This window comes from Apis florea, unplaced genomic scaffold (genome assembly GCF_048593485.1).
Source record: "Apis florea isolate Af1SG1 unplaced genomic scaffold, ASM4859348v1 contig_2495_pilon, whole genome shotgun sequence".
Classification (NCBI taxonomy): Eukaryota; Metazoa; Arthropoda; class Insecta; order Hymenoptera; family Apidae; genus Apis; species Apis florea.
In genome coordinates, this window is record NW_028256595.1 from 930,422 (window position 1) to 957,114 (window position 26,693).

The window sequence follows — 26,693 nt, forward strand, 5'->3', positions numbered from 1 at the left end:
TCCAAGAAATACTAAAAAATAATTGAATAGTGTATTTCGTTGAAAATGGATAAAATTGTACAATTAATTATGAACTTTATTCGATATTACTCGCAACATTATTAATAGTACCAGTAGGATTTTAAATATAATATTAAATATATGTACAAAAATTATATATGTGTGAAAAAATTAAAGATTAGGATGATTCTATAAAGTATGAATATATATATATATATATATTAAAGGCTCAACCAAAGATATATGTTAGAATATGAATGAGAACAAAAAATGGTGAATGAATGTTTTTTCGTGAATTTTATTTATAAGATAGAAATTAATGTACAAGTACAAGGGAGGCAGACATGATAGGTGTTTGTTGCGCTGATTTTTACAGAACAGTATCTTATAATGATTTCTTCTTATATACGATTCGTACCTGTGACATCACTGAAAAATAGTTTCTACATACATGATACACGAGAAAAAAACGTGTCAAAAGAATGAACAAGACTGATAACAAAATATAAATATATGTGCATGAAATTAATGAAATTATTCTCGACAAAAGGGACCGTTAATGTTTATAGGGGATCGTATTATGATAAAATCCTTACAAATCGGGGTTTCTTCTTATATTCCTTGTTTTTTGAATCTTATGTATACATACATATGCATAACTTTGCTACTTGCATTATACACATTTACAGCCTATTCTTATTAAATTAGCTCTATAATTTCCTCCCAGAAATTAGTAACCACAATGACATCATGAAGAATCCAATGAAACTTCACGGATACAATACTTTTATATATGTCATAAATTTATTCTGGCATACAGGTGTAATAAGTAAAGAATATATATATATACATAATTATATTGCATATATAAATATTATATACATATATTCTTTCGTAAGTCTTTTATCTTTTATTTTCTTTTCTTGTTTTTAAAAATATTCATTGAAATTGATTTCCACTGAACAGCTAAAACATTCTGTATTTTTTTTTTTTTTGCGGTTTATAAAAATTTAATTACAAAAGCACATTCTACAAAAACGGTCTCTTTACGAAAGTCGTATCTGTATGTCACTTACAAATTTTGTGCAATTTACAGAATAAATGTAATAAAGCCGAATTTACGTATCACATTTAAAATATTCGTCAAAAACCACTATATTCGATATTATATATATATTAATAATCTCATTAATAAGGTAAGTATGCATGCCATCGAAGCAAGGAATGGCATAATAAAATTGCCTCTTAAATTGTATCAATTATACCATGCCATATTCTTTAATCAGTGATATCGCAAATGATCTCTAAATTGTTTATTCTACAAAAACATCGAGGAAAATATTAAGCAAAGAATCGAGAATGAACGTGCCAAGAAGTCTCCTTACAGTTTGGAATAATATATTCTTCTAATAGAATTTCATAATAGCTGTGACGAATTTCTAGTCTATAATCTTGAGTAACTGAATTTATTTTAATTTCTTTATAGACACTCATTTAATAACTTCTTTTTTCTTTTGGTTTAAACTGTTCTATTAATAAAGAACTTTTTTTTTTTTTCGCTTAGCAAACTATGCCCCTCCAGATTTTTTTTCTCTTTTTTCTTTTTTACTTAAAATGTGATCGTTAATGTATGAGCAGAATACAAGAATAAATTCGAAAATAATATGGTAATAGCGTTGATAATAGTAATAGCGATACTAGGAGAAATAATAACAATAACATCTTTTCTCTTACAAGAAATTAATGTCTTAAAAGACTATGGGTTTTAAGGGAGTTATTTTAAAGTTCTAAACATTGCATTCAAAAAAAAAAAAAAAAAAAAAAGATGAGAAACAAATCTAAGGATTTCACTTCTTCTTGCTTTTGTTATTTCCACCACCTCGCGGAGGTGTCACTGGTCTATTTGCGTTCAAGCCTCCATACGTTAATTTCTTCTTGTCGGCTGGTTTTAGAATTTGGAAACTACACATTAGAGTTTCATCTACGGACATCATAGCTCCAGCATTATCGAACTCGCCACAATAATTTGGTGCCGAAAACAAGGTAACTAACTGTCTCTTTGCGAAAAATTCATAACCATCTTCTACTACCTAAAATTTTTTTTTAATTTTACAATTTTTTAATTAATAAATTACAAAATTATAAATATCATTCATAAATTGCTAATATTTCATGAAATTGAATAATTAGATTTAAAATAAATAATATATTAAAACTAAAGATATTTTATATTATAAGTACCTGATGGGCACGACATATGAGGTCAAAATCATGTTTGTGTAAAAATTTAGCAACAACTTCAGCTCCAAATGTAAACGATACGCCACGATCATTTTCTCCCCAGCCCATCGTATCTTTGTCTGGATCAGACCATAATAAATCGCATAATAAGCCTTGATCAGGTACATCTGTTGGTCGCATGATACGTCTGATCTGTTCCATATTTTGTAGATCTGGACTAAGGCCACCATGGCAACAAAATATTTTTTCATCAACTATTGCTGCGACAGGTAAACAATTGAAACAATCCGTAAATGTTTTCCATAATTTAATGTTATAACGTCGTTTACCTAAATAGATATTAGAATATAAATTTATATTAATATTTATATATTTCAAAATAATAAATTATTAATATTTAAATGCATTTTCTTACATTCATCATAAAATCCATATATCCTATTAATGGATGCACATTCATGATTTCCACGAAGTAAGAAAAAGTTTTCAGGATATTTGATTTTATAGGCAAGAAGGAGACAAATTGTCTCTAAAGACTGTTTTCCTCTATCAACATAATCTCCTAGAAATAGATAGTTACTTTCTGGTGGAAATCCACCATATTCAAATAGTCGTAGTAAATCATAATATTGACCATGAATATCACCTTAAAAATAATTTTAAATAATAATTTATATTATAATCAAATAAAAAAATAAGATCTAAATTATAAAACAAAATTAAAATTTACCACATATTTTAAGTGGTGCTTCAAGTTCTAACAGAATAGGTTGCGATAGAAAAATTTCACGTGACTTCAAGCAAAGTCCTTTTATTTCTCCTTCTGTCAATTGAACATTTTTTCCTGGCCTGGCTCCACGCACTAAAAGATTAAAGTTTCTTTGCTTAACAATATTTGCTTTGATCAAATTTATCTTCTATAATTTTTATTAATATTATTAATTAATTTATTTTTTCATTCAATTTGTTGAATATAAACAAATACTAAAATTTATACTTAATTTAAGCGATAATAATTAATATATTAAAAAAAAATCTTTTAAAAAAAGAAATAAATAATATATTGAAAAATATAAATTAAATATCTAATATATATATTCGTTTACCTGTTTAAAATAAGGAATTAAATTTTTTGTTTATAACGGTAATATTGAAAATTTTAAAACAAATTTTCTAGAAGATAATTCAATTTATTAATATATTTTAAAGACACATATAAACAATAAACAATACAGAAAAAGAAAGACAATATTAAAAACGTCAAAATATATGGTAGTAATCGTGTAAAATAGTGATAAAAATGTTCGAAAACTTCTATTACGCAGTGTTAATTTTATTTTATGTAAACAAGCAACTGCTAGTTCATTTAGAATATTTCAAATCGGTTATATTTAAAGAAAATTGCGTAATCGATCAAAGAAAACAGATAAGTAGAAGAAGATAAAAAAATAGTTTAAAAAAGATAAAAGACATAGTATCTTCGAAAAAATATTCATTCGAGTTGTAAAATACATGTATGAAAAAAGTATAACAAAGGGTGACGCGGGCGACAGTTTGTCTCATTACACCCCCCCTCAAGGAGGGCAAATGAGTAGCTTTACCTTCCAAGAGCCGAGCTATGATGTTGTCAATATTAAGTTTATCAGATTCAGCCATCGGGCCGTGGTATTGTGCGCGTCCCGGGCTTTACACGGAGTACCTTCTTTTAGGGATGACCTTTGATTTTCGTGGATTTCACTACTGTGGCACACAGCACTCAATTGCATTCGCGGTTTCGGACAATGTACCCGCAATGGCCGCCCGGACAACCGCGCACTCCACTCCCTTTTACCCCCTCTACAAGTTCGAGCTCTTCCTATTCGATAAATTTCGATCGGTCGATTTATCGAACACAATACGTACATATTCGTAAATATGTGTATATACTGAATTTGTAATTTTTATGAAAAAGAAAAAATTCATAATTCTGATATTTTCTGATATTAATTAATGGAATCATAATTTTCAATTATAATTGAAATAAAAAATTTATTTTAGTTATTAAATAATTTATTTATATAATAATTAGAAATAATTAAATATATTAAAATAATTGTTTCATGTGTGGTTTCAAGTAAACACAAATATAAATGAAACTAAATATAGGGAAATTTTGTGATAAAATTTATTATTAAATTCCCCATATCATTTAAAGTTATCTCATTTTTTGAAATATTTATTTTAATAAATTCGTAAACGATATATTTATAAATAATTTTATTTAAATTAAAAATTTAAAAATATTTCGGCATGTACTTTTTATACAATAGAAAACAGTGATTGTAAATGTCTTAAACATGCACCTATGAATTATCATGGAGGTCTATTATACAATATCACGGTTTACTATTAAGCAGGTTGAATTGGCGGTATTTATTAAGTGATTGGATAATTTCTTTTACAAAACTGATAAAAAATGCCAGAAAACGTGGTAAATATAATATTTTGTTTTTTATAATCCCATATTATTGTTATTAGTGTATTAATAAATAAGTTTACTATAATTATTTAATTAAAATTTTCCAAATGACGCTATAGGTTATATTGTCGCGTCCATTTAGAAACAAAACAGTATATCGTTCATATATCTTCATTTCGCTTGAAAAATATTTCATTTTTATCAATTAGAAATAATAGAATCTTCGATTATATAATTTTTATATTTTTTAATCTATAAATTATTTTAATTTACAGATAAATGGAGATCATGTTGATGTAAAGAGTGCTAATTGTGAAGCTCAAGATAATGACGAAGATAACAATGAAGCAGATGTACATTTTGAGCCAATAATTTCTTTGCCATTAATAGAAGTTTCCAACAATGAGGAAGATGAAGTTGAAATGATAAAAATGTAAAGCTTTATTTTTTTCTGAATTATTAACATATGTATATGTCATTGTAAGTTTTATTATATATTTATATTGTTTACAGGAGAGCAAAATTATATCGTTATGATTCTTCTAATAATCCAGCAGAATGGAAAGAACGTGGTACTGGAGAAGTAAAATTATTAAGACATAAAACAAAAAATACAGTAAGAGTTGTAATGCGTAGAGATAAAACACTTAAAATTTGTGCTAATCATTTTGTAACTCCTTGGATGGAATTGAAACCTAATTGTGGTAGTGATAGAGCATGGGTATGGAGTGTACTTGCTGATTATGCAGATGAACAACTTAAGCCAGAGTTACTTGCTATAAGATTTGCAAATGCAGAAAGTAAATATATTATTAATGAATAAATATAAATAGAAAACATAATTTTAAATATTAATTATAATTAATGATATTTTTTATAGATGCAACTGTTTGGAAAGAAGCATTTGAAAAAGCAAAGAAGATAGTCGGATCTGAATGTGAGATATATGCTGGCAAAAATAATACAGAAGAAAAACATGTTGAGAGTGATAGTGAACCTTCTAGTGATGTAAGTTATAGTGAAAGTACTGATAATGAAGAACAAGATAAATTGGCTGAAGGAGATTTAAAAATTAAAGATAATGAAAAAGTGGAAGCTTCTGAGAAACAAGTAAAAGATGAAGAAAGTATGGACAAAGTGTCTAAAGGACTTGAGCAATTGCAAGTTGAGGATGAGAAAAAGTAAAAATAAAATTTATATCTCTGAATTAGAGATGTTATCTATAAGTGCACATTCCAACATAAACATACATCTATGCATATGTTTAATATTTGATCAGTGAATTTAATGTAGGGAAATATTTTAACAACAACGTTAATAGATGAGTTAAACAAATTTTCAATATTTATACAATCGTTATATGTTGTCTGTGATTTCTTAATGAAGAATATTTTAGCATTTATACTATGATGAAGAAGTTAACACATTAAATTTAACAGGAATAAGAAATTAAAAAGTAGAACAATTGTTTAATTCTATATGTTTGAAAATTTACTTGGTTATAATTTTATTAAATTTTTTTAAACATCTTTCCTTCTATAATATATATTTTTATACATCCATGTGCGTTTCATGGAAATTAACATAATATTAAAATTTGAATGTTTACAGGAGGATATCTGTTTTTAAAATTTGAAAGAAGTTTTTTAAATATTTTATTTCTTTTAAATATTTTTCCAATTTTTTTACAGCTATTATAAATTGCAGTTTTGCATTACAAATTGTAGAGATATTGGAATGATTTGAAGTAAGGATTGACATCTTTAACTTTTTCTGGTTATTTTATGATGTAAAAAATTAATTGTAAAATATTGGATTTAAAAATGATTAATTATTCAATTTCAATATGATATTATTTTTATAAAAGTATGCATAACAAAATTTATAATATTATAATATGATAATTTCTTCATAATTCATCTCTGTATAAGAAAGAATGAAGGATATTACGTTTTTCTTCCATTGTGCGTTTCTTTTCATTTGATAATTTCCCTTTTAATATGCCTTCTATTCTTGTTTGTTCTGTTTGAACAAAAACATCTCCTTTTTCTAATATTTTTTCCATAGTTTTAACATAAACTTTTGCCGCAGCGCGTTGTGTTTCGGGTAATGTTTCTTCAAAGACTTTAGCTTTGTTTAATATCTCCTACGAAATAAAAAAAATAATTATAACTTATAAATTATTATTTACGTGTATATGTATATATATATTTACATATATATATATATATATATATATAGCACACATACGTAAATATATATTATGTATATAATATAATATTACCTTTCTTTCCGATTCTCCGCTAGTTCTAAATTCTTCAGCAAGTCTATCAAGTTGTTCCACACAACCGGGTAAACCAAGATATATTCCAGACTTTGTTTTAACAAATCGTTTTATATTATCCGCGGTAAAATCAGTTTCTTTTTCTGCAACGAATAGAATAGGATCTGTTTTTCCTTGAAGAAATAGAAGAATAGCGGGAAAAGCTTCGGACTTTATTTTATATCGACTAGCAAGATCAGAATTGTCTTTATTGCCATAATCTTTCACTCTCACTTCAGCTACCAACAAATCATGGGAATCTTTTGTTGCGGCAGCTATTTGCGCGTATTGTTCATGTTTTTCTCCATATGGAAATGCCACATCAAATTTAACAATTGCAGCTTTGAATTTCGGTATCACCTATATTATGAACATTACAATATTATTAAATATTTATACAATAACTTGCGTAATAAATATTTAAATCAATAATACATTTATAACAAGCGAATGTTTTTTATTCATCAAAATAATAATACTTATTATTCGCTTATTTTATTCACTTTGTATTAAAAAAAAAAAAAAACAAAATATATAAATATACTTTCATATGTATTAATATATATAATTTCTATTATATAAATTTTTATATTTTACATATATATATTAGATACATATCTATGACGTAACTAAGCGTCTTGTAACTATGGTAACAAATTATCTAATCAACAAGATAAAAAGAACAAAGAAACTTAAAAAAATAACTGATTTTTGTTTATTTTCAAATAACTACTTTTTAAGTCTATTAATCTAAGAATTAAAATTATATTTTTTTTATATCACTTTCAATGTATTCATAAGATACCTTGTCAAAGGAATAAGAATCCAGAGAAACACATCCTTTGCAATCTTCGGCAGCCGCAATTCCAATAAGAAGAAATATTACAATTGATGAGAGCATGTTATAACTGGCAGGAAACTATGAATAACTTTTTAGATGCTTTTTATCATTCAAGAAATGATAACTTAGTGAAAACAATTCTTTTAGCGATGTGCGCTACGTATTAACCAACTTCTTGATTATCGCACGTTTTCATAAAGTTGGCAACCAGTCATATGTAAATGTAACTAAAAGAAGAGAAATGTAAAAAGAGCTGAATAGTTATATCGAACTTCTTCTTCTAGTTACTACTTGAAAATAACCTCAAATGTTACAGTACGATGTGCTTGATTAAATACAGGTGAAGCAAATGCGGCGCTTTAGCGCTGACGAATCAGAAAAGGACACGAAATCGTACGTTACAGGACAGTATATACTTACTTTCTTAAGTATATGTGCTTATTTAGATGTTTAATTGCAAATATCATAATCTTGTAATAATGTATATTTAGAAAATACTTTAAAGTTTCTCTTTTATAGAAAAAATATATAATATTTGCTTCCTCTTATAGATATATATTAATTAATAATTCAAAAAAATATTTTATTAATTTTTTTTATTTTTAATATAAATCATTTTATAACATTTTTTGAAACATATTTATTTTGAAAAAAAATATTGAAAAGAATGTTTTATATTATCAGTGAAAATAATATAAATTGAATCAGTTTATTTATAATGATAGAATTTTACAATTGTTTAATGTGAATATATCAAAGATAATTAAATGCTTTTAATAAAATTTTAAGCATTACAATTATTTTATATCATTGATTGATTTCTGAAATTCAAAATAATGAAATGAATATTATAGTTTTAAATTATTAAAATTACGAAAAAACAATGAATGAACGAAAAATATAAAAACGTATGAAGAAAAAATAAATAAAAAATTAATTAGTATAATTATACACGTGTAAAGGAATGCGTAATTATTAAAAATTTATTAAAAAAAATTAATAATACAATATAAAAAATATTAATTATGTTCAACAATTTTAATGTTCAAAATCAATATAAAAAGAGGAAAAAGAATATAAACACGGAAATATTTCAGTACAAATTTGTTGTCAAAGAATCAAAAAATGTTTCTATTTTTATAAAATATGGTTGTAATATATACCATGATGTATAAAAAGCTCAAACAATATACACATATTTGACCTCTTTCAATTCAAACAAAATCATAGTACGCAATCGATTTGAGATCAAAGTCTTACTCAATGAGTAAGACATGTCTGTGTATATTTATGTTGCAAATGAGAAGAATATGCACAAAATTGAGGTGCAGTGATTTAAAAGGATGGATAATGAATGTTTAAAAAAAATTGTTTAAATTGGCATTTAATCGATTATAAAATCACAATTGAGCGAAGGATAAACTGTATGGGGTGCAAAAGATAGAGCGGGCAAGAGAGGGTGTTAGTTACTAGAAAACAGGTATCCGCCGTAGGCGTCGTACGTTCATTGATAAGCGTATAACGCCCCGTGCCTTAGTCTCGTGACGTCACTCAATCGCAAGGACGCCTGCGCTTCTGTCAGGGCCGTGCCTATCACGAGGTTCTTGCTCTCATATTTTTTTCTATCGGATACCAACTACGTAAGTCAGTTCTTGATGTCATTATTGATATTTAAATATGTATATCGATAACTTCGTATTTCGCACATTGCAATTTATTATACAATATTATAAGTTACAAAAGTATAATAATATGAAATAATGTTTTATAAAATATATCATGAATTTAATAAGACTAATATGATTACTTTGTATGTTATATAAATACAATGGCTTTCGAGAAGAATTTTTTTCTTAATGTTAGAAATTTTATATTGAATTTTAAAAACAAAAAAGAAAAGAAGAAAATGAAAAAAATCTTAATAATTAATAAATTTAAAATTTCACAAAACTTGATTTTTTTTTTACTTTTTTTCCTATTCATTCTGGATGATATTTATGTACACCCTAGATGATGTTTATACCATTGAAAAATAAAGTAAAATGAAAGACAAATACACGGAATGACGAAGAGAAAGAGAGAAAATAGATTCAACACAGAGACAGAATATAGTGAATATAAGCATACTGCATATATAGGTAAGTGAAAAGAGAGGATGGATAAATAGAGGAGAGGAAAGTCAAAAGAAGAAGGAGAGTGTATAAGAAGAGAAAAAAAAAGAGTAAGAAAGATAGTTAAAAGAATAAAAAGGGAGAGAAAGATCGGTGGATTGTCTTACGTGTATTGATTGGTCTTTTATAAAAGCTACATCCCCATGTAGCTATGAGATAAACCCTTCTTTAAAGTCACTAGACTTTCAAGGTGTATATATTAAATTTCGAGCTAGCTGTTCTAACACGCCATGTTTAATTTTCCCCGATTAAATCTATATTTTTCGAAATTATATTCAGAAAATCATCAATATTATATCAAGTTAATATCATCACGGAAATATCTTTGTTTTTTTATTTTTTTTTTTTAAATTTGAAAAAGACGAAAAAAAGAACTGTAGGTTAAGGTGCTATATCGAAGTAAAAAATGACGTAGGCGATCGTTCGTGATCCCTAGCTTTGAAGGGGTTCTATATCGGTATCGATCGTAAAGTGACCCATATCTGGTGGTGACGGGAGTTCCTACCCCTGGCTGCTTTTCCAGTGACAGCACCCCTACCTCCTCTCTCTCTCTTTCTCTCTTTTTCCCGGTCCTCTATCCCCTCTAAGTAACTATACTCCCGCCAGACCCGTGTCTACCCCCACTCGTTGCCCCTTTCTCCGGTGGGCGAGCGAATATACCTCCTCCCCCGTTTTCCAGCAGCCCTGCCGCCTGCCTTCCACGGCCGAGCAGATCTTGGGGCTTGTACGGGATGATAGCCGAGTGAAAAAGCTCGCGAGTCCCGTGAAGTTCGCTCATCAGCAGCAGCAGCCCTGGCCTGCCACAATCCCTTCGACTCGGTTATCGTAAGTGTCGTGCATCTCGTGAAAGAAACGAAAGCAAGCATCATGAACAGCCAGTACGAGAGTTTATATAAGATTGAATGGAAGAGAGAAAAGGAAAGAAAATAGAAGTTTGTTAGTTTTGATTGAAAAGTAAGAAAATGAGGGAGAATGAGAGAGAGAGAGAGAAAGGGAGATAGAAATAGAGAAAGAACGAGAGAAAGAGAGAGAGAGAGAGAGAGAGTGGAAGAGAATGGAAGAGTACTTGCGCGTTTTTGCTTAAAGAAAAATCAGAGAAATTCATTACGACGATATATAAGTGCTTAAGTGCAAATATAAATAAGAGTGAAGAAAAAAAAAGAGATTTTCATGAGATTTTTAAATGTGATTAAAAAGAAAAGATTTCGCATTCGAATTTTATACGAATTCGAAAAAAAAAAAAAAAAAAAATAGAATATTCACACGGTACCGTTGCAACTTACTTAGAAAAATAAATGTATATATGTGTTTCGTATTTTATAATATAAAATAAGTAAGGAGATGGAGGAACGTTAAAAACGTGGCCTGGTGAGGAAAATAACGTAAGAACGAAGTGTCAGTGAGGAAACAGACAACGGTGGTGACCGGTTGTCATTGGTATAATGACATATCGTAAAAAAACATATTCTGTTAGCTGTGTCGACGTATATAGCTGTTACTCGTGGTGATAGCAATAGGCAGTTCATAGTGATAGTGGATATATTACGTATTGTCGTGCAGTGATGTCCCGTGCGCACCGGGTGTATATGTATACTACGTACCATTGGTAGTGAGATCAATAAGCAGTGCCGTGCCACTCGACCCGTACTCATAGACAGAAACTCATTCTGAATCTCTCCTTCCTTCTGTTTAACTACCGCCCCCCAACTCTTCCTTTTCCAGCGACGACCGAATGTCGAGAGGTCACTTTCATTTGTTTTCCTTTTGAAATTTTTATCATGTCTCAAGCAGCTTAAAACGAGTGTCTTTCCTTTGAAAGGCCAAGTCATTGGTCCGCTCTTTCGATATATTTTCTATCCTGTTTCTCTATTTTCTCTAATTCGATTTTCAAATTAATCGGTAACTCTTATATTTTTCCTTGCGTTGCATTTTTATATCTTTTTATCCAATGAATCAAGTTTTATTCCCTTTTTGCTGCTAACTTCTGCGCTTTAGCTTTATCGTTTCTATCGGACTTGCGTATCATGAGCAAGTTGAAACATATTTCTTCTCGGGTAAAATATATATTCATTCCTAAAATGATGATTTTTTCGTACGTGAAAATTAATAAATATTTTTCAAATCTTATTTATGCTTATCATGCGTATATCATTTCTTAAATTGGTATAGCATAATAAATTCTTCGAATTTCTAAAGATAATTAATTACATTAAATAATATATATGTAGATGGAATGAAAAGACATAAAATAGAGAAGAAAGGAGATTTTATTGAATAATACTTATGCATATTATAAGTAGATATCGGTTGCTATATCCTACAGTTTTAATATTTGCGTTCGACTTTTTCTGGATTAACATGTCCCTTCTGACTACTGTGATTGGATTATTCGAACGTAGAACCGGTAAAATTGAGTTGTTGTCATCATATTGAAATTAAATAAATTTCTTAACTTCCGCCATCGAAAACAACTGTTTTGAAATATGATACATATTTGCATATTTATTTTTAGATTGCTCGAAGAATAGAAACACTTCTTTTTTTTTGCAACATATATTTATTATCTCAAATAGAGCACATGGATATTTTTATTAGAATTGATTCTAACAAATTCTTTTGAATTTTCTCTACGAATATTTTATTTTCATATTTTCCACCTTCCAAGACAAAATAAATCATAAATAATAATTTTTTTTATTTGTACCCATATATTTAAAATTTACTCATCATTCGCGTTTCTTTTCTAATTGTAATTCAACTTTTGTTATTTTATATCAATAAAATTTAACATATTCGCTTTAACATATTTTTCAAAATTGATACAAGAAAAAATCAATTTGATCTAATCGTTTAACAATTATTGATTGTTCGATACCACTTCAAATTAAATAATCAAGTTTTTATCAAAACTGAGAATGGGACAACAACGAATATTTTATTTCTTTTAATCTTTAAATCCATTAAAAATTAGAAGTAACTCATCCATTCTACGATATTCACCTCAAAAAAGATCTTTTCCTTCGAGAATTTTTTACAAGAATTCATACAAACTTAGATTCAATACGTACAACTTGTTGTAACTCTCTTCAACTTATTACGTTGGAACGTAATAACAAAGGCCGGATATTTGATCGCGTAGGATATATTTTGATCTGAAACATTCCGAATAACCTGTTGCCAGTAATCTCGTTGATTGAATTTCTCCCATTTGGAGGCAGGGTTATCGTGTAATTCGTTATCGAGTCTCGCGCGGTCCCGGTTTATATGCGTCGATCGTTTTTTTTTTTTTTTCTTTAAAGCAATGAAACGTGCAATCACGATAATTATAATAGGGAGCGCGCACGTGTCGTTCGATCGGTGAGATCGGTTGCAACGTTACCAACGTGACTTCTTTTTTTTTTTATAGAGCGCGGCGAATGGTGGCATGCTGATTCTTGTTTCCGTTTAATCCTCTATATATCAAATACCAATAATAATACATATATTATCGATTTAATGAATTGTTCAACATTCAGAGAAGAGATATATCCTATATAGGATTGTAGAGGGCCGTTGTTGTTCCGGTATACAGAGGGTTGAATGCGAAAAGCATTATCTTTTTTCACGGTTGTTACGAAGAAGTAACCGGCTGTTTTTCAGCCGATTCATCCACCTTTAAGGGGGTTAAGGGTATCGTGGGGTATCGCAATGAAAAAAGAATTCCTTTTCGCATCCAGAGAATCGAATACTACCTAATCGTGGGATCGTCGTGTGCAGCCTGGTAGGCCCCGCAAAAGCCGCCAATTAATTAAGATAGCTCCTAGATACACGGTAGATCGATAGGGACTGGCCGTGATAAAGACGGGCGAGGGTTTCAGACTTCAGGGATGTTGCAGTGCTGTGGTGTTGGAGGTGGCGCTTCCACGGCACCTCAGGCTCCGCAGCTGCAGGATACCGGATCTGCTGTCGGGATTACCACCTCCACGAAAACCACCATCATGCAGGACGCAGTTCTTGAATCTATCCTCGAGGTGAGATTCTTCTCCTCGATTTAACAAATTTTCCTAATATTTATATTCCATCATATATATTTCTTTCTACCTCTTTTTTCCCTTCTCTACTCTCACTCAGCGAGTGATATTGTTATTGTTACTTTTATTTTCTTTTTTTTCTCTTTTTTTTTTCAGTTGAAGTTTTTAAAATTTAAAACTCGACTTTTTTTTTTCTTTTTTTCGACTTCGAGAGCAAAAATTTTCATTTCTGTTGTGCGGCAAATATTACGTATGGAAATATGCAATGGGCACGTAATGATCATGTGTGTTGTAACGTGGATTAAAGATAAAGACTTTCGAGGATCGAAAAAAGCGGCGTTCAACGAGGCGTTCGTCAGCCATTAAATATTGATGTTCTAAGCGAATTTTGAAGCGGGGCGGAGCGGAAAAATTCGTTTTAATTAAAAAGATAACCTGCAAGAGCGTTTCACCGATATTGCGACTCTCCTTTTGCGGTTCGCAGATCAGTTTTTTAACATTTTCGGGAACAAACAAGTTTGCGTCGAGTAAGTTCGGCTCTACCTTCCTTCGAGGCATCCAGAATACAAAGGCTTCTCTCTCATTATTAATATCGAGCGGGTGATTCTCGTCGTGGATCATACTCCCAACCCAGGCGTCCCTTCCGGTTATTAAACGTGGTTCCCTATCTTCAGCCACAAATATTAAACGTAACTCACATTTTTCCATATCGCGAGAAAAATGATATCACAAACGGATTTATCGATACCCGTGTCCCTTTTTTTCTATACATGCGCTGATGAACATCTTGATAATTCCCCTCATAACCAATCATTTTTAACGTACGATATCGTATCCATTATTTCGTTATATTTCGAGGTTCATGATTATTTTCTTTCTTACAAAAGAGGATAATTAATTTTAGAAAATGAAAAAAATTAAAAGTAAAGTATAAATGATCTTTTCAGCAAATGCGTGAAACAGAAGCTCGAAAGGCGGACTTGGAGCGCCAACATGCGGAGGCACAGAATCAATTACGCGAAAAGATAGCGGGGCGGTATCAAGGACCGGAATCGGTTGAAGCGCTGCAGTCAAAAATAAGGGAGCTTGAAAAGAAGACAGAGTTGCAGATGGTCAGACACGAAGAATTGTCATTGGAATTGACGAGTCTGAGACGCGCGAGAAGCAGAGGGCCTATGGTGGGCCATTCCGTTCCAACTACTTGGCCTCCAGCCGGTTCTGAAATCGATAGAATAATAGCAAAGATAGAACAAGATAACAGGTACGTTTCCTAATACCGATATATTCTCCATTTTCGAAATATATATATATATATATACATTCTTACCTTCCCCGTAATATTATTCCACTTTCGAATAAATTTTTTAATTTTTAATTCAACAGCGCAAACAGAATGATACACGATTTGGATCATACCAGAGGAACCATTACCACGCAACAACCCTCGGTCACACAGGGTATTTTGCGATCTAGCTCCGAAAATCTTCCTAATCTCGGTCAACATCAACATCCACCTCATCCGCATGCTCTGAGCCTAGGAATGCCAACGCAGATGAGTCATGTATGAATAAATGATTATTCATTTTTTATTATATATATATCTTTTTTTCTCTCTTCTGATCTATATCTATCGTTTTATTTTTATGAAAGCGTTACGATCGCGATCTTTGAAACAGTATGCAGGTTCACCTATGCCCTTAACGCCAATGATGCCTGGTTGTCCACCATTGACGCCAAACGGACCGCCGTATTACAGCGAACCAATTCCCCCAGCGCCATCGCTCTCCACCAGCCAATCGCAACCTGTTTTCCAACAAAAGCTGCAACAGTATCAACAAGCTCAGCTAAGCCATACCGAGTTGCAGAGCACGCATTCCCAAAGTGTTCTGCAAACGCAACAACAGAAGCAACAACAAACGCACACCCATTATACGAGCAATCAGTATCAAGAGAGTTATCCGCATACGCAAACCTATCAGCAGCCGCTCCAACAGCAACAACAGCAACAGCCGCAACATCCGGCCTCTACCACGTACCTGACATCATCCAGCCAAAGCATAATACCTCATTATTCGCAGCCCACGCAAACCGCCCAAACTTTTCAATTGAATGGAAGTCAACAGGTAATGAAACGGGTTATTCGATTCTGTTTTAGATTTCAGAATCTTTTGTTACGAATCTTCGTACAATCTTTTGTACTTTTCATTCATTGAATTAATATCGGTCTCTGTATGTGTGTGTATATATATATATAGGCAACGACGTATCCAAGTTTATCCATTACATCGCATCCGAATGGAACGTATAGTACAGGAGCGGGTAGCTTTAGCACTCAACTGTCGCATCACAACTTTTCCGTTCCGCAGACAAGTATTCCGCAAACCACGTTGTCCTCGTTACCACCTTATTCGACAACCAGCTTTCATTCCACTTTGGGCGCGCTTACCAACGTACCACAATCCGCTCTTCCCTTCTCGAGTGTACAGAGCAGTTTCGCTACCAGCGGATCGACCTACTCCACCGTCGGGACCAATGCTTTTGGCACATCGGGCGTGTCTTCAGGTATCAATTTTTCCCCTACCAGGAAACAATTTTCTTTTCACACACACACATATATATATTTCTTTGTTATTTTTCTTTTTTCTAAAACCTATATTTTACGCTTTTTCTTTCTCACCTTTATCATAGGAACCACATCGACAGGCTTGTTACAAGCGATAAGTGATCCCCTTCAAGCGATGCAACAACTTTCTGCGCAGTCTCAAGCCAATCAACTTCAGCAGCAAGCCATTATTCAACAGATCCAACAAAGTTTACGTGCCAGTTCGCCGACAGCGCCCTCTACGACGGGCCATCACTTCCTTGGTTCAAGGCAGATGCCAAAGATACCTAGTAGTATACTTTCTAATCCTTTAGATCGACTGACCAATGACAATATCGTGCCCGAGGGTCAGGTGGATATGCTGGATATACCCGGCAAAGGACGGTGTTACGTCTATATCGCTCGTTTCACTTACGAGCCGTTTCAGCATTCGCCGAACGAGAATCCTGAAGCAGAGTTGCCCGTTCAGGGTGGTGATTATTTACTTGTGTGGGGGCAACCTGACGAAGATGGTTTCCTCGATGCGGAAACTCTTGACGGTAGACGTGGTCTTGTTCCAGCTAATTTTGTTCAAAAATTGATCGGTGACGATTTGTTAGAATTCCATCAAGCTGTTCTTGGCCTCAGAGACGTTGATGATTCAGCTTCAACTAACATTCCCCAAGTGAGCAATGTAAGATTATTAGAATAAATTTTATTGTGCTTCTCGTACGAGACATGGCTAATTATGATTTTTTTTTCCTTTTTTTTTTTTTTTTTTTTCTTCTTTTAGTGTTATCTACAAGATATCGATTTAGAGTTAGCGGCTTTAGAAGAGGGTAATCGAAATCGACAAGCCGAATTATCTGCATACGCGGAACTCGATAATATTGCGGAAGAAGACGAGCAAGAGCCACCAGGTTAGTACGTTTTCGTTTTATATGTTTGATTTTTCATTTTCAAGCATGTAGATCGTGATAAAGTAGATGTAGTATGTTTTTATAATTGTAAACAGCGTGAAAATTATGATATGTGATTCTTTTTAATGAATATATATATATATATATACACATATATATATATAATCGCATCGTATTTAGATGGTAGAATATTTATTTAATGTTTGCTTCACGAATTCGAATTGTTAAATATAATTTAAAGTTACTTTTAAGTTAATTTAAATGTTAACGAATTTGTAAAAACTCCATGCTTGATAAGTATTTATATAACGAAATATTTTATTACCCTTTAATAATTAGCGATTTGTGTAATGTGAAAATTAATATGTTGATATCAATATTTTCTATTTTATGATGACATTGTAGTATTAAGTTTTTTTGTTTCAACATATCTTCGTGCAGCTCTTCCAAGTACATAGAATGCTTCTTCTCAATAACCCCTTCTTACGTGATTCAACAAGGTATATGTATTGTATATTATATACACATATATACGCAATATCTATTCTATGTTTCTATGCTCCTCGAGATAAGAAAAATTTAATTAATTGTCTGTAGAATACATAATTTTTATTACGTTATTAATTATAATTTTTATTATTAATTAATCTTTGCTGTTCAACAATGCCGTTTGAAAGTAGAACATATGCATGTTGTTGTTATTTTTGTAGAGATTAAAAGAATGGTCTCTTCTCTCTGTTTTGAGAGGTTAAGGTAAATATTCTAATTTCTTGATGAAAGACGTAAACGGAATCTTGCACTGTGTTGAGTATTGGATGGACTTAGGCTGGATGGACTTAGAGAATTAGATAGTGAAAGATTTTTAGCTACAGCTAGGCTTGTCTTGTCTTTTTTTCCTGAAGAAGTCTACCTGTTTTCGGACCTAGTTCCGGCGCCACAGCACCTCACTCTCGAGCGGCAGTTGAACAAGAGCGTTTTAATCGGTTGGACGGCGCCAGAAAATACTCATCAATTGGAGTCGTATCACGTCTACGTGGATGGAGTGTTGAAGGTTACTGTCAAAGCAACGGAGAGAACCAGAGCATTGGTCGAAGGAGTTGATTCTACTAGGGTTCGTAAAAAAAATAAATTGTCATTCTTTAAAGTGATATATTTGTTTGTGACACTAGCTGATTATGATAGATAGAGATATATAATTCTTTATATCTTAGAACGGAGAATGTTTTATGTCAGTTTGTAGTCGTATCAGTTTCACGAAAGAAGAAATTGCGAGATTTATATAACGATGTACATAATTAAACGTAAAAGATTGTCAGGTTATTTGATTTCATTTAATTAATAATATAGCCACACAGAATAAGCGTACGTTCAGTGACACATTCAAGAAGAACGTCACGTGATGCTGCTTGTACGATGGTAATCGGTAAAGATGTCGCTTTGGGCCCAACTGCTGTCAAGGCATCGAATGTAACCGCCACTAGTGCAGTCATTTCTTGGATGCCGAGCAATAGCAATCATCAACATGTGGTTTGTGTGAATAACGTCGAGGTTAGGACGGTGAAGCCTGGTGTTTATAGACACACGATTACCGGTTTAGCACCCTCGACAATCTATAGGGTAACCGTGAAAGCAAAGAATTTGAGGGCGACGCATTTCGAGGACCAAAATACTCAAGCGGCAAACAATTTAGCCTGTCATGTCCATTTCAAAACATTACCCAAAGGATTACCTGATCCTCCGGTCGATATCCAGGTTAACAATTGTTTCGATATTTTTTTTCTATATTACAATCGATATCACATTCGATGAATAATTATACATTATATTTGCCATAGGTGGAGGCTGGACCGCAGGACGGCACTTTGCTAGTGACCTGGCAGCCTGTTGCCCTAAACGGTTCGGCCGTCACCGGTTACGCGGTGTATGCCGATGGAAAAAAGGTCACCGACGTAGACAGCCCCACCGGTGACCATGCTTTGGTGGATATACACAAACTTATGGGTCTGAATCCGAAACACATCACGGTCAGAACAAAAAGCAGGGAAAGTCAATCGGGCGATAGTTGTGCTACCGCTATTCCTTGCAGCGTTCTTCGTGGTGGAACCGCGACTCATTTGCAACATGGGTCTACGCACATGCAAGATCAAGGACAACCTCAACCCACCGTTACCGGACAACCAGATGATCCGAGTAGACATCGTTTAGGAGGTGTAGGTCAAAGATATCCATCGACTCCTGTACCTTCTCATATAAGAAGGCACGGAGGCACTAGGGTTGACGCTCATGGCCAAGTTATTATTGAGACTGATGAAAACTTATCTGATAAAGAAATTTATCCTGGACAGAGCATGTCCCAGATGGGTAAGGATTCTTATTATAAAATTTGATTTTTTATATTTAGATTATTCTCAAGTTACTCTATTGAAAGTATTTAAAATTTTGCACACTATTACTATCTAGGAGTTCCAGAAATCACCAAAGATTCGGCAAGCGAAGCGAATTACAGCGAGGAAGATGATCCGTCACGTAGAGGTAGAGGTATGCCGCTTCATCATAACCAACATCGATATGGACCTCAAATAGGGCAACAAGGGCTTCCTGGAACGCATCGACCAGGACGAATGGGTGGTCCTGCTGGTAGGCCTCAAGATCCTTATTACGATCAACCAGGTTCGTATAAAAATATCTCAAATATTTGCTTGTCATAATTTATTTATGTTCTACTTATTTTGCATATTTTATTACGATAGGAAGTCAAAGAGGTAGAGCTTCTAGCTACCGTGGAGGACGAGGAATGCAAGCTCAAGGTGGTGCGGGTCATTCGTCAAGTAGCGCTCAACAAATGAACAAAAGAACACGTTGGTTTATTGCCCTATTTGATTATGATCCGAAAAGAATGTCACCTAATCCGGACGCTTGTGAAGAAGAATTGCCCTTCTCCGAGGGTGACACTATTAAGGTCTTTACAAAAAGTTATTGCAATTTTCCGTTATGCGTTTTATGAAATATTAACTTTATTACGTACGTAAATTAATTTGATAGGTGTACGGTGAAAAAGACGCGGATGGATTTTATTGGGGAGAATGTCACGGTAGACGAGGGTATGTTCCTTACAATATGGTTGAAGAGATTAAAGATCAAAATCAGCCTGGACAAGGGCAGCTAGGAAGGAGAGGAAGATGGGGAGATATTTATGCTAGTATGCCTGTGAAGAAAATGATAGCACTCTATGACTATGATCCTCATGAATTATCTCCTAATGTCGATTCCGTAAGTTTTTTTTTAACAAATAGATATTTTTTTTATAATAGTTAAAAAGTTCAATTTATTTACACATTTTAATATATTTTAATTCTGTAGCAAGTGGAATTGGCATTCCAAACTGGGAATGAAATTTATGTCTATGGTGATCTAGACGATGATGGATTCTATATGGGTGAATTAAATGGAGTACGTGGTTTAGTTCCAAGCAATTTCCTTACCGAAGCTCCTGATCAACCGCCACAAGGGCAACTTCCTCCAGGAAATAGGAGACCGCCGGGACAAAGTCAAGGGCCAGGAGTAAGAGGACCACCTCCTCCGCCTCGAGAACCACCTCCTACTGGTCATCGACGAGGCAAAGGTAAAAGTTTCTAATTGATTATCTTTTTTATCACTATGTTATTCATGTCGATACGATGTCGCGAATTATGATATAAATAGCTCCTCAAGCCAAGTACACGAAGTAACTGAAATTTTTATATATTTTTCAATATTTTTCAACTTTCTGAAGAGAGAAAAGAAGCTAAATTTGAAATGACAGAATAAGCGACCAGCAGAAACTAGAACGCAGTGATAAACAGGATCGAAACTGAGAACGATTTCTACGAAGATAAAAAGCACTGGCTCGAGGAGTTGCAATAAATTCACACTGGCGCCATATATTCAACCAATGTGAATTAATCTGCTTGAATATCTGAACGATGGCGAATATTATAATATTGCTTTTAAAATGGAAGAAAAGAAGAAGGAAAGAAAATCTGGAAAACAATTGGACGTCAGTGTGAATAGAAAAAAAAAAAGAAAGAAAAAACATACAAACAGCAAGCAACACAAGACACGAAACTAGATGTGCCAGACGACAGGCAGAAGGGTCACACAAGTTTATGATTGATTGATCTTGCAAAGCCCAATCGTCATTGATCAGAACTTATTACTATTTTTAGGGACATACCTATCTTGCAAATTTATTGAGAAATTGCAATACAGGGTAAAGCAACATATCAACTATTTCTATAAGGCATTTTAGTAAGTCATCAGGTGCATTTATTCTTCAGGGAATTATTTTAAAATAGCATTTCAATAATACACACAAGATTATAGGAACTCGTACTAATTTATCGCAATATAAAGTCCGATAACGAGATTAATGTGTTCGCGCAATGTGTGAAAGCTACATATTTTGTATCTGCAAATCTTTTTAGGAACACGTGTATTGCCATATGCAAAATAATTTTCTATATTTCTATCTATCTATCTATCTATCTATCTATCTATCTATCTATCTATCTATCTTATCTATCTATCTATCTATCTATCTATCTATCTATCTATCTATCTATCTATCTATCTATCTATCTATCTATCTATCTATCTTCTATCTATCTATCTATCTATCTATCTATCTATCTATCTATCTATCTATCTATCTATCTCTCTATCTATCTATCTATCTATTTAAATATCTATCTACTTATACATATATGTATACATATATATATATATATATATGTATATATATATATATATATATTTATATATAACATATATATGTATATATACGATAAAACACTAAGCTGCTTTCAGTGTTTTCTTAAATACAAATACATACATATACATATATGTATGTATGAAATATTTACGTATGTATTATATTCGTATCTTTTGTTTCCGAGCACTTTACGGCTCCGTTACTTTTTTACATGCCTATCTTTTTCCTCTACGACATATATATATATATATATATATACGTATTATATTTACGCTATGTACATATATATATATATTTATAATATATATGCATGTGTATATGATATATATGTATATATATATATGTATATATATGTATATAACTATTGCGTGTATTCTATATATAATGACATAATATGTTTCTGTGTGCCTGAACTGGTCGATGGTCGTCGTGTCACATGATTGTCGTTCGTGTCGTGTTGTCATGCTGGCCATTTAGACATTTAAACAATTAATTTTTTTCGATAACTCGTTTTGAATTACGTTTGGATCAATACGATATGTTTTATCAGATTTCATGTCTTGAAATATAATAAAGTCGCGAGAAAAGTTTAACGATATACGCAAGTCCAGATTTTGCCAAGTGAATCAAAATTTTTTGTTTTTTTCCAAAATATTGAAAGTAAAATGTTATTTAAGAAAGAATGAAAATACAATTATACAAAAAAAAAAAGAAAAAAAAAACGCGAAAACGATATTTCATACACAGAGAATAGAGAAAAGGAAATGTGAGAGGAAGAAAAAAGCAGTTTCAAAATTTTAAAATAAAGAAATTATTACTTGGCATGATCGGCAGCGTGTCTAAATGTCCATTTAGAAGGTATAAATGTGCCATGAATGACAACACGGTCTTGTTCTCTTCTCTGTTGCTAGATGCCTGCATTGTGCCTGTGTCTGTCCCTGTCTGTCACTTAGACTCTAGACAACAACAACAACAACAACAACCATCACTAATGAACAACCAACAACATCAACTCCAACATCAACAAAACAATCCACCGCATCTAGCGTACCAACAAGCGAATCACCACAGCTACACGACTGTAACCACGTCCAATCAACATGGGCCCACACCCATGGGTGCCCATCAACAAGGTCCCGTACCACCCCACCTTCAACAACAGGTGAGTCCACTGCTCTATCCAGAAGTTTTCACTTTCGCTTTTCGCCATGCTTTTTATCTTCTTGTTCTTGCAAATCTTTCAAACAACTCTTTTCCTCCTTTGTTTCAATTCACTGTTACGCTTTTGTTTCCACTTATTCTTTAGTTTTTGTATTATTTTCCTTTTATAAATGAAAAGAAAAACCCCAAAGAGTCCAATGGCTTTAACAATTTAAGGATTAAAAAAATGATTCAGGTATGTTCTTAATGGCAATTACTTAACAATTCTAGAGGATTGATTAATTAATGATACGATAACGATATTCAATATTTTTTAACACAAATGTTTGATATTTATGATAAGTGCATATATTGTTAGAAGATCACTTAAAATTCGTATATATATTTATATATACAAGCCTATCGATGAGTCTTTTCTCAAGTAATAAATATGTATGATACCTTTCATGAAAATGTTAACACGCTTCTAACAGTAATACGAATCGAGAAATTTTACAATTGTATAAGAAAAAAAAAGAAATTGTAAAATTTTCTTTGAAAAAATCACTATTCAAGGAAATGATTTTCATTTCTTTGGTAAATTATAAAAAAAATTTGAATTTTTTAATATCTTTATATTAATAAAAATAAGTAAATTTGCATTAAAAACATTAAAAACAATAATGTTTGCGTTAAAAAAATCGTAGTATATCGAAGCTTATCATTAAATGCTTTTAATCGATAGACAGCTAAGCATGTATATTAGCGAATACGTAAATTGCACGAATTAAACGTAAATTGCAGTGAATTATGCTTCTTCGGTAATTAAAGATTCCTCGTCTTTCCATTTACCTCTCTTTTTTTCTCCGCTTTTGTCATTATTCATTTTCGCTTCCGTTCCGCACAATTCTTTTTAATACATACTCATTTCAATCTCATATTCAGTAAAATTTCAACGTTTTACAGGTCAACGATCAAAAGTAACAATCAATTAGATTATTAAGCGAATCGCTACCAAAAATCTTATTTAATCGCATATATAGAATACATTCTCATATTTTTGTCTCTTCATTTAGGTAACAATGTATCAACGTATTAGTACAAACGCATTATTTACCATGATAATCATAATAGCAATGTAGTAGGAAGAAGCGAGACATCATTATTATTAAACAATAAATAAGTGTATGAAACAATAAATTTTAATGTTCAGTTAGATAGTACGTTAACGAACAATGTTATCTTTTAAAAAAAAAAAAAAAATCTGTATCTTTTAGAATAAAAATTTGTTTAAACCTTTCAGGATATCGGGTACTACTTGAAACAATACTACATTTTAACACACTTGCCGGCCCAGAATGTTTGAGAACGTATACGTACCAGATAGATCTAAAATTTTAATGTTTATTCCATTAATTTGTGTCGCTTTAATTTTTAGGGGAAGGGGAGGGGAGGCGTGATCAATCGTGGTAGTAATTTACCAGGAGGTATGCAGGGCCTTGGACAACAACAAGACTATCCGCAACAAAATCAACCGTATCAACAACAACAACAACCGAATCAGCAAAACCAAAATTACCAGCAACAGAACCAAGGATATCAACAGCAAAGTGCAGGATTCGGTCCCCAAGGCCAACAATTCCAACAGCAACAGCCTCAACAGCAGCAACAACAACAACAACCGAATCAACCGTATTCCCAACAGAATCAGGCTTCTTCGATGCAAAGCAGCCAGAGCACGAGTAAACCGATGAGAGGAATACCGACAGTGTTGCCGACACCTCAAGCGAAGGTGCAACCGAATACCACGCAAGGCCAACAACAACAACAGCAGCAGCAACAGCAGCAAAGTACAGGGCCGAATCTGATGCAAAAATTCACGGAGATGGCCGGTGCGAGCGCTGGCGGCGATATCCTGTCGAAAGGGAAAGAACTGATTTTCATGAAATTCGGATTAGGCAAGTGAGTGATTACCTTGCCCGTGTCGCCAGCTCCGCTTCTTCTCCATTTCAGCCCTACCATGTTGTCGTGAATTCACGCTGAAAGCTCGAAGGATCAAGAGATTTGTTCATAAATCAGTATTACGGAGAAATGTTCGCGGAGAACAAGCGAGACGTCGCAGGCAGGAACGTACGAATGCGTCTCGTCCGATCAAGTCTTCGCGAATATCCCTGAACAAATACAAATGTGTGCTGCCATTGCTGCTGCTGCTGTTGCTGCTGCTAATAACGATTGTTATTATTTCCCTGCAATCATTGAAAAGATCTATCTATCACCTACGAAGAGACCGATATTTATTAATCTTTCTCGTTGGTGCAACTTCCTATATAGATATTAGTATAATAAAAAAAAAAAAAAAAAGAAGAAGAATGTTCGCTTGCATTTTGATATCTTTCGCGAAAATTGTTCGAGAAAGTTGTACGATTAATTATTCGTATTCTTCAGAGAATATAAGCAGAGAATATAACTGAAAATAATGAATAATCCTAGTTGAATTTTTTAGATTTTTTTCTTCTTTTTTTTTTCTTCTATCTTCTCGTTTTTACTTCTATCTTCTTCTTTTTCTTTATAGACTATAGAATCGTTTTGATGTCACGTAGTTTAAATGAAATAATAAAATTTTATATCATGATGGTAAATATTCGAATAAGATACAGGGACAGAAATAATCGAATTTTTAGTACGTAATCAGTTCGTTATATAAAAAAGTTACTCGTCAATTAGTTTAATGAACTAATTATTCTTATTATAAGTATAGATTAGATCGTTATATATCGTTAATATTTTATCTATATGTATATGTAAAAAGGTAGTGAGAACTGAAAACAAAAAGGAGGTAGAATTACTTAATTTTATAGTTCAGGTTATATTAGACTTTAGAAGCTATTAAAATCTCGCTTTTAACAGGGTTTTTTTTTTATCATTATTAGACGATTAATCTTCGTAACAAAATATTTTAGAAAAAATCAAATATCAAAACGTGACATACGTACATGACATACGTACGTGATTATTTACAATATCTTATTCTTTATTTATTATCTATTATTTATTTTTTTCTTTCTTCGTTTTTCTTGGCTCGACATATAATTTTCTCTTTCTAAAGTATGTGATCAAATTTTATGTTGATATTAGAGAAATACAAAGAGAAGAAACGAGTAAAAAATGTGATTATAACAATAACCAAAATAGAGTAACGTAATGCAAGTGGATCATTCGTAAAGAATAAACAGGAAAGTAGCTCCTTGTTATACTTGA

The 26,693-nt window shown here is 32.2% G+C and overlaps 4 protein-coding genes and 1 long non-coding RNA gene across 14 annotated transcripts; 2 read left to right on the forward strand and 3 right to left on the reverse strand.

The window, feature by feature from the left end:
- Positions 1–278: 278 nt before the first annotated feature.
- Positions 279–4,087, reverse strand: LOC100865037 (serine/threonine-protein phosphatase PP1-gamma catalytic subunit B). The gene is made up of 5 exons (XM_003696846.3): positions 3,843–4,087; positions 2,972–3,103; positions 2,657–2,887; positions 2,242–2,570; positions 279–2,090 (listed from the first exon to the last, which is right to left on the reverse strand). The coding sequence occupies exons 1-5, from the start codon at positions 3,895–3,897 to the stop codon at positions 1,848–1,850; spliced, it is 990 nt and encodes a 329-aa protein (XP_003696894.1). The 5' UTR covers positions 3,898–4,087; the 3' UTR covers positions 279–1,847.
- A 286-nt stretch (positions 4,088–4,373) lies between these two features.
- On the forward strand, positions 4,374–6,661 carry LOC100864800 (ran-specific GTPase-activating protein). Its single transcript, XM_003696844.4, has 4 exons — positions 4,374–4,711; positions 4,975–5,132; positions 5,213–5,499; positions 5,580–6,661. Exons 1-4 carry the CDS (start codon positions 4,697–4,699, stop codon positions 5,882–5,884), a joined length of 765 nt encoding a protein of 254 aa, XP_003696892.1. The 5' UTR covers positions 4,374–4,696; the 3' UTR covers positions 5,885–6,661.
- On the reverse strand, positions 6,511–12,060 carry wbl (endoplasmic reticulum protein 29-like protein wbl). Of its 4 annotated transcripts, none has more exons than XM_086906582.1 (4): positions 11,636–12,060; positions 7,828–8,090; positions 6,984–7,382; positions 6,511–6,845 (listed from the first exon to the last, which is right to left on the reverse strand). In XM_086906582.1, exons 2-4 carry the CDS (start codon positions 7,921–7,923, stop codon positions 6,609–6,611), a joined length of 732 nt encoding a protein of 243 aa, XP_086762708.1. In that variant the 5' UTR covers positions 7,924–8,090; positions 11,636–12,060; the 3' UTR covers positions 6,511–6,608. The 4 variants fall into 4 exon arrangements, with proteins under 4 accessions (XP_086762708.1, XP_086762710.1, XP_086762709.1 ...); XM_086906584.1 differs by lacking the exon at positions 11,636–12,060 and adding an exon at positions 11,581–11,631; XM_086906583.1 differs by lacking the exon at positions 11,636–12,060 and adding an exon at positions 8,284–8,375.
- Positions 10,705–26,693, forward strand: Rbp (RIMS binding protein). Of its 7 annotated transcripts, none has more exons than XM_086906577.1 (17): positions 10,705–10,859; positions 13,910–14,044; positions 14,992–15,305; positions 15,428–15,605; positions 15,721–16,167; positions 16,300–16,606; positions 16,733–17,319; positions 17,419–17,545; positions 18,472–18,656; positions 18,893–19,297; positions 19,381–19,906; positions 20,006–20,215; positions 20,296–20,504; positions 20,588–20,815; positions 20,906–21,167; positions 23,207–23,457; positions 24,874–26,693. In XM_086906577.1, exons 2-17 carry the CDS (start codon positions 14,012–14,014, stop codon positions 25,399–25,401), a joined length of 4,797 nt encoding a protein of 1,598 aa, XP_086762703.1. In that variant the 5' UTR covers positions 10,705–10,859; positions 13,910–14,011; the 3' UTR covers positions 25,402–26,693. The 7 variants fall into 7 exon arrangements, with proteins under 7 accessions (XP_086762703.1, XP_086762702.1, XP_086762706.1 ...); XM_086906576.1 differs by having other exon boundaries at positions 10,721–10,859; positions 13,892–14,044; XM_086906580.1 differs by lacking the exon at positions 10,705–10,859 and having other exon boundaries at positions 13,311–14,044; positions 18,448–18,656.
- LOC147657828 (uncharacterized) lies at positions 14,874–16,856 on the reverse strand. Its single transcript, XR_015291676.1, has 5 exons — positions 16,722–16,856; positions 16,499–16,621; positions 15,734–15,864; positions 15,372–15,578; positions 14,874–15,262 (listed from the first exon to the last, which is right to left on the reverse strand). It is a non-coding gene; the product is annotated as an uncharacterized LOC147657828 (long non-coding RNA).

Excerpts from the sequence above, each read along its gene's own strand:
- LOC100865037 (XM_003696846.3), bottom strand. The coding sequence starts at position 3,897 with ATGGCTGAATCTGATAAACTTAATATTGACAACATCATAGCTCGGCTC. Across the intron at positions 3,104-3,842 it reads CATAGCTCGGCTCTTGGAAG|TGCGTGGAGCCAGGCCAGGA; the intron begins GTAAAGCTACTC and ends TTAATCTTTTAG. Across the intron at positions 2,571-2,656 it reads ATATGGATTTTATGATGAAT|GTAAACGACGTTATAACATT; the intron begins GTAAGAAAATGC and ends ATATCTATTTAG.
- LOC100864800 (XM_003696844.4), top strand. Across the intron at positions 5,133-5,212 it reads GAAGTTGAAATGATAAAAAT|GAGAGCAAAATTATATCGTT; the intron begins GTAAAGCTTTAT and ends TATTGTTTACAG. Across the intron at positions 5,500-5,579 it reads AAGATTTGCAAATGCAGAAA|ATGCAACTGTTTGGAAAGAA; the intron begins GTAAATATATTA and ends TATTTTTTATAG.
- wbl (XM_086906582.1), bottom strand. The coding sequence starts at position 7,923 with ATGCTCTCATCAATTGTAATATTTCTTCTTATTGGAATTGCGGCTGCC. Across the intron at positions 7,383-7,827 it reads ATTCTTATTCCTTTGACAAG|GTGATACCGAAATTCAAAGC; the intron begins GTATCTTATGAA and ends TTCATAATATAG. Across the intron at positions 6,846-6,983 it reads GCGGAGAATCGGAAAGAAAG|GAGATATTAAACAAAGCTAA; the intron begins GTAATATTATAT and ends TTTATTTCGTAG.
- Rbp (XM_086906580.1), top strand. The coding sequence starts at position 13,901 with ATGTTGCAGTGCTGTGGTGTTGGAGGTGGCGCTTCCACGGCACCTCAG. Across the intron at positions 14,045-14,991 it reads TTCTTGAATCTATCCTCGAG|CAAATGCGTGAAACAGAAGC; the intron begins GTGAGATTCTTC and ends TGATCTTTTCAG. Across the intron at positions 16,168-16,299 it reads AATTGAATGGAAGTCAACAG|GCAACGACGTATCCAAGTTT; the intron begins GTAATGAAACGG and ends ATATATATATAG.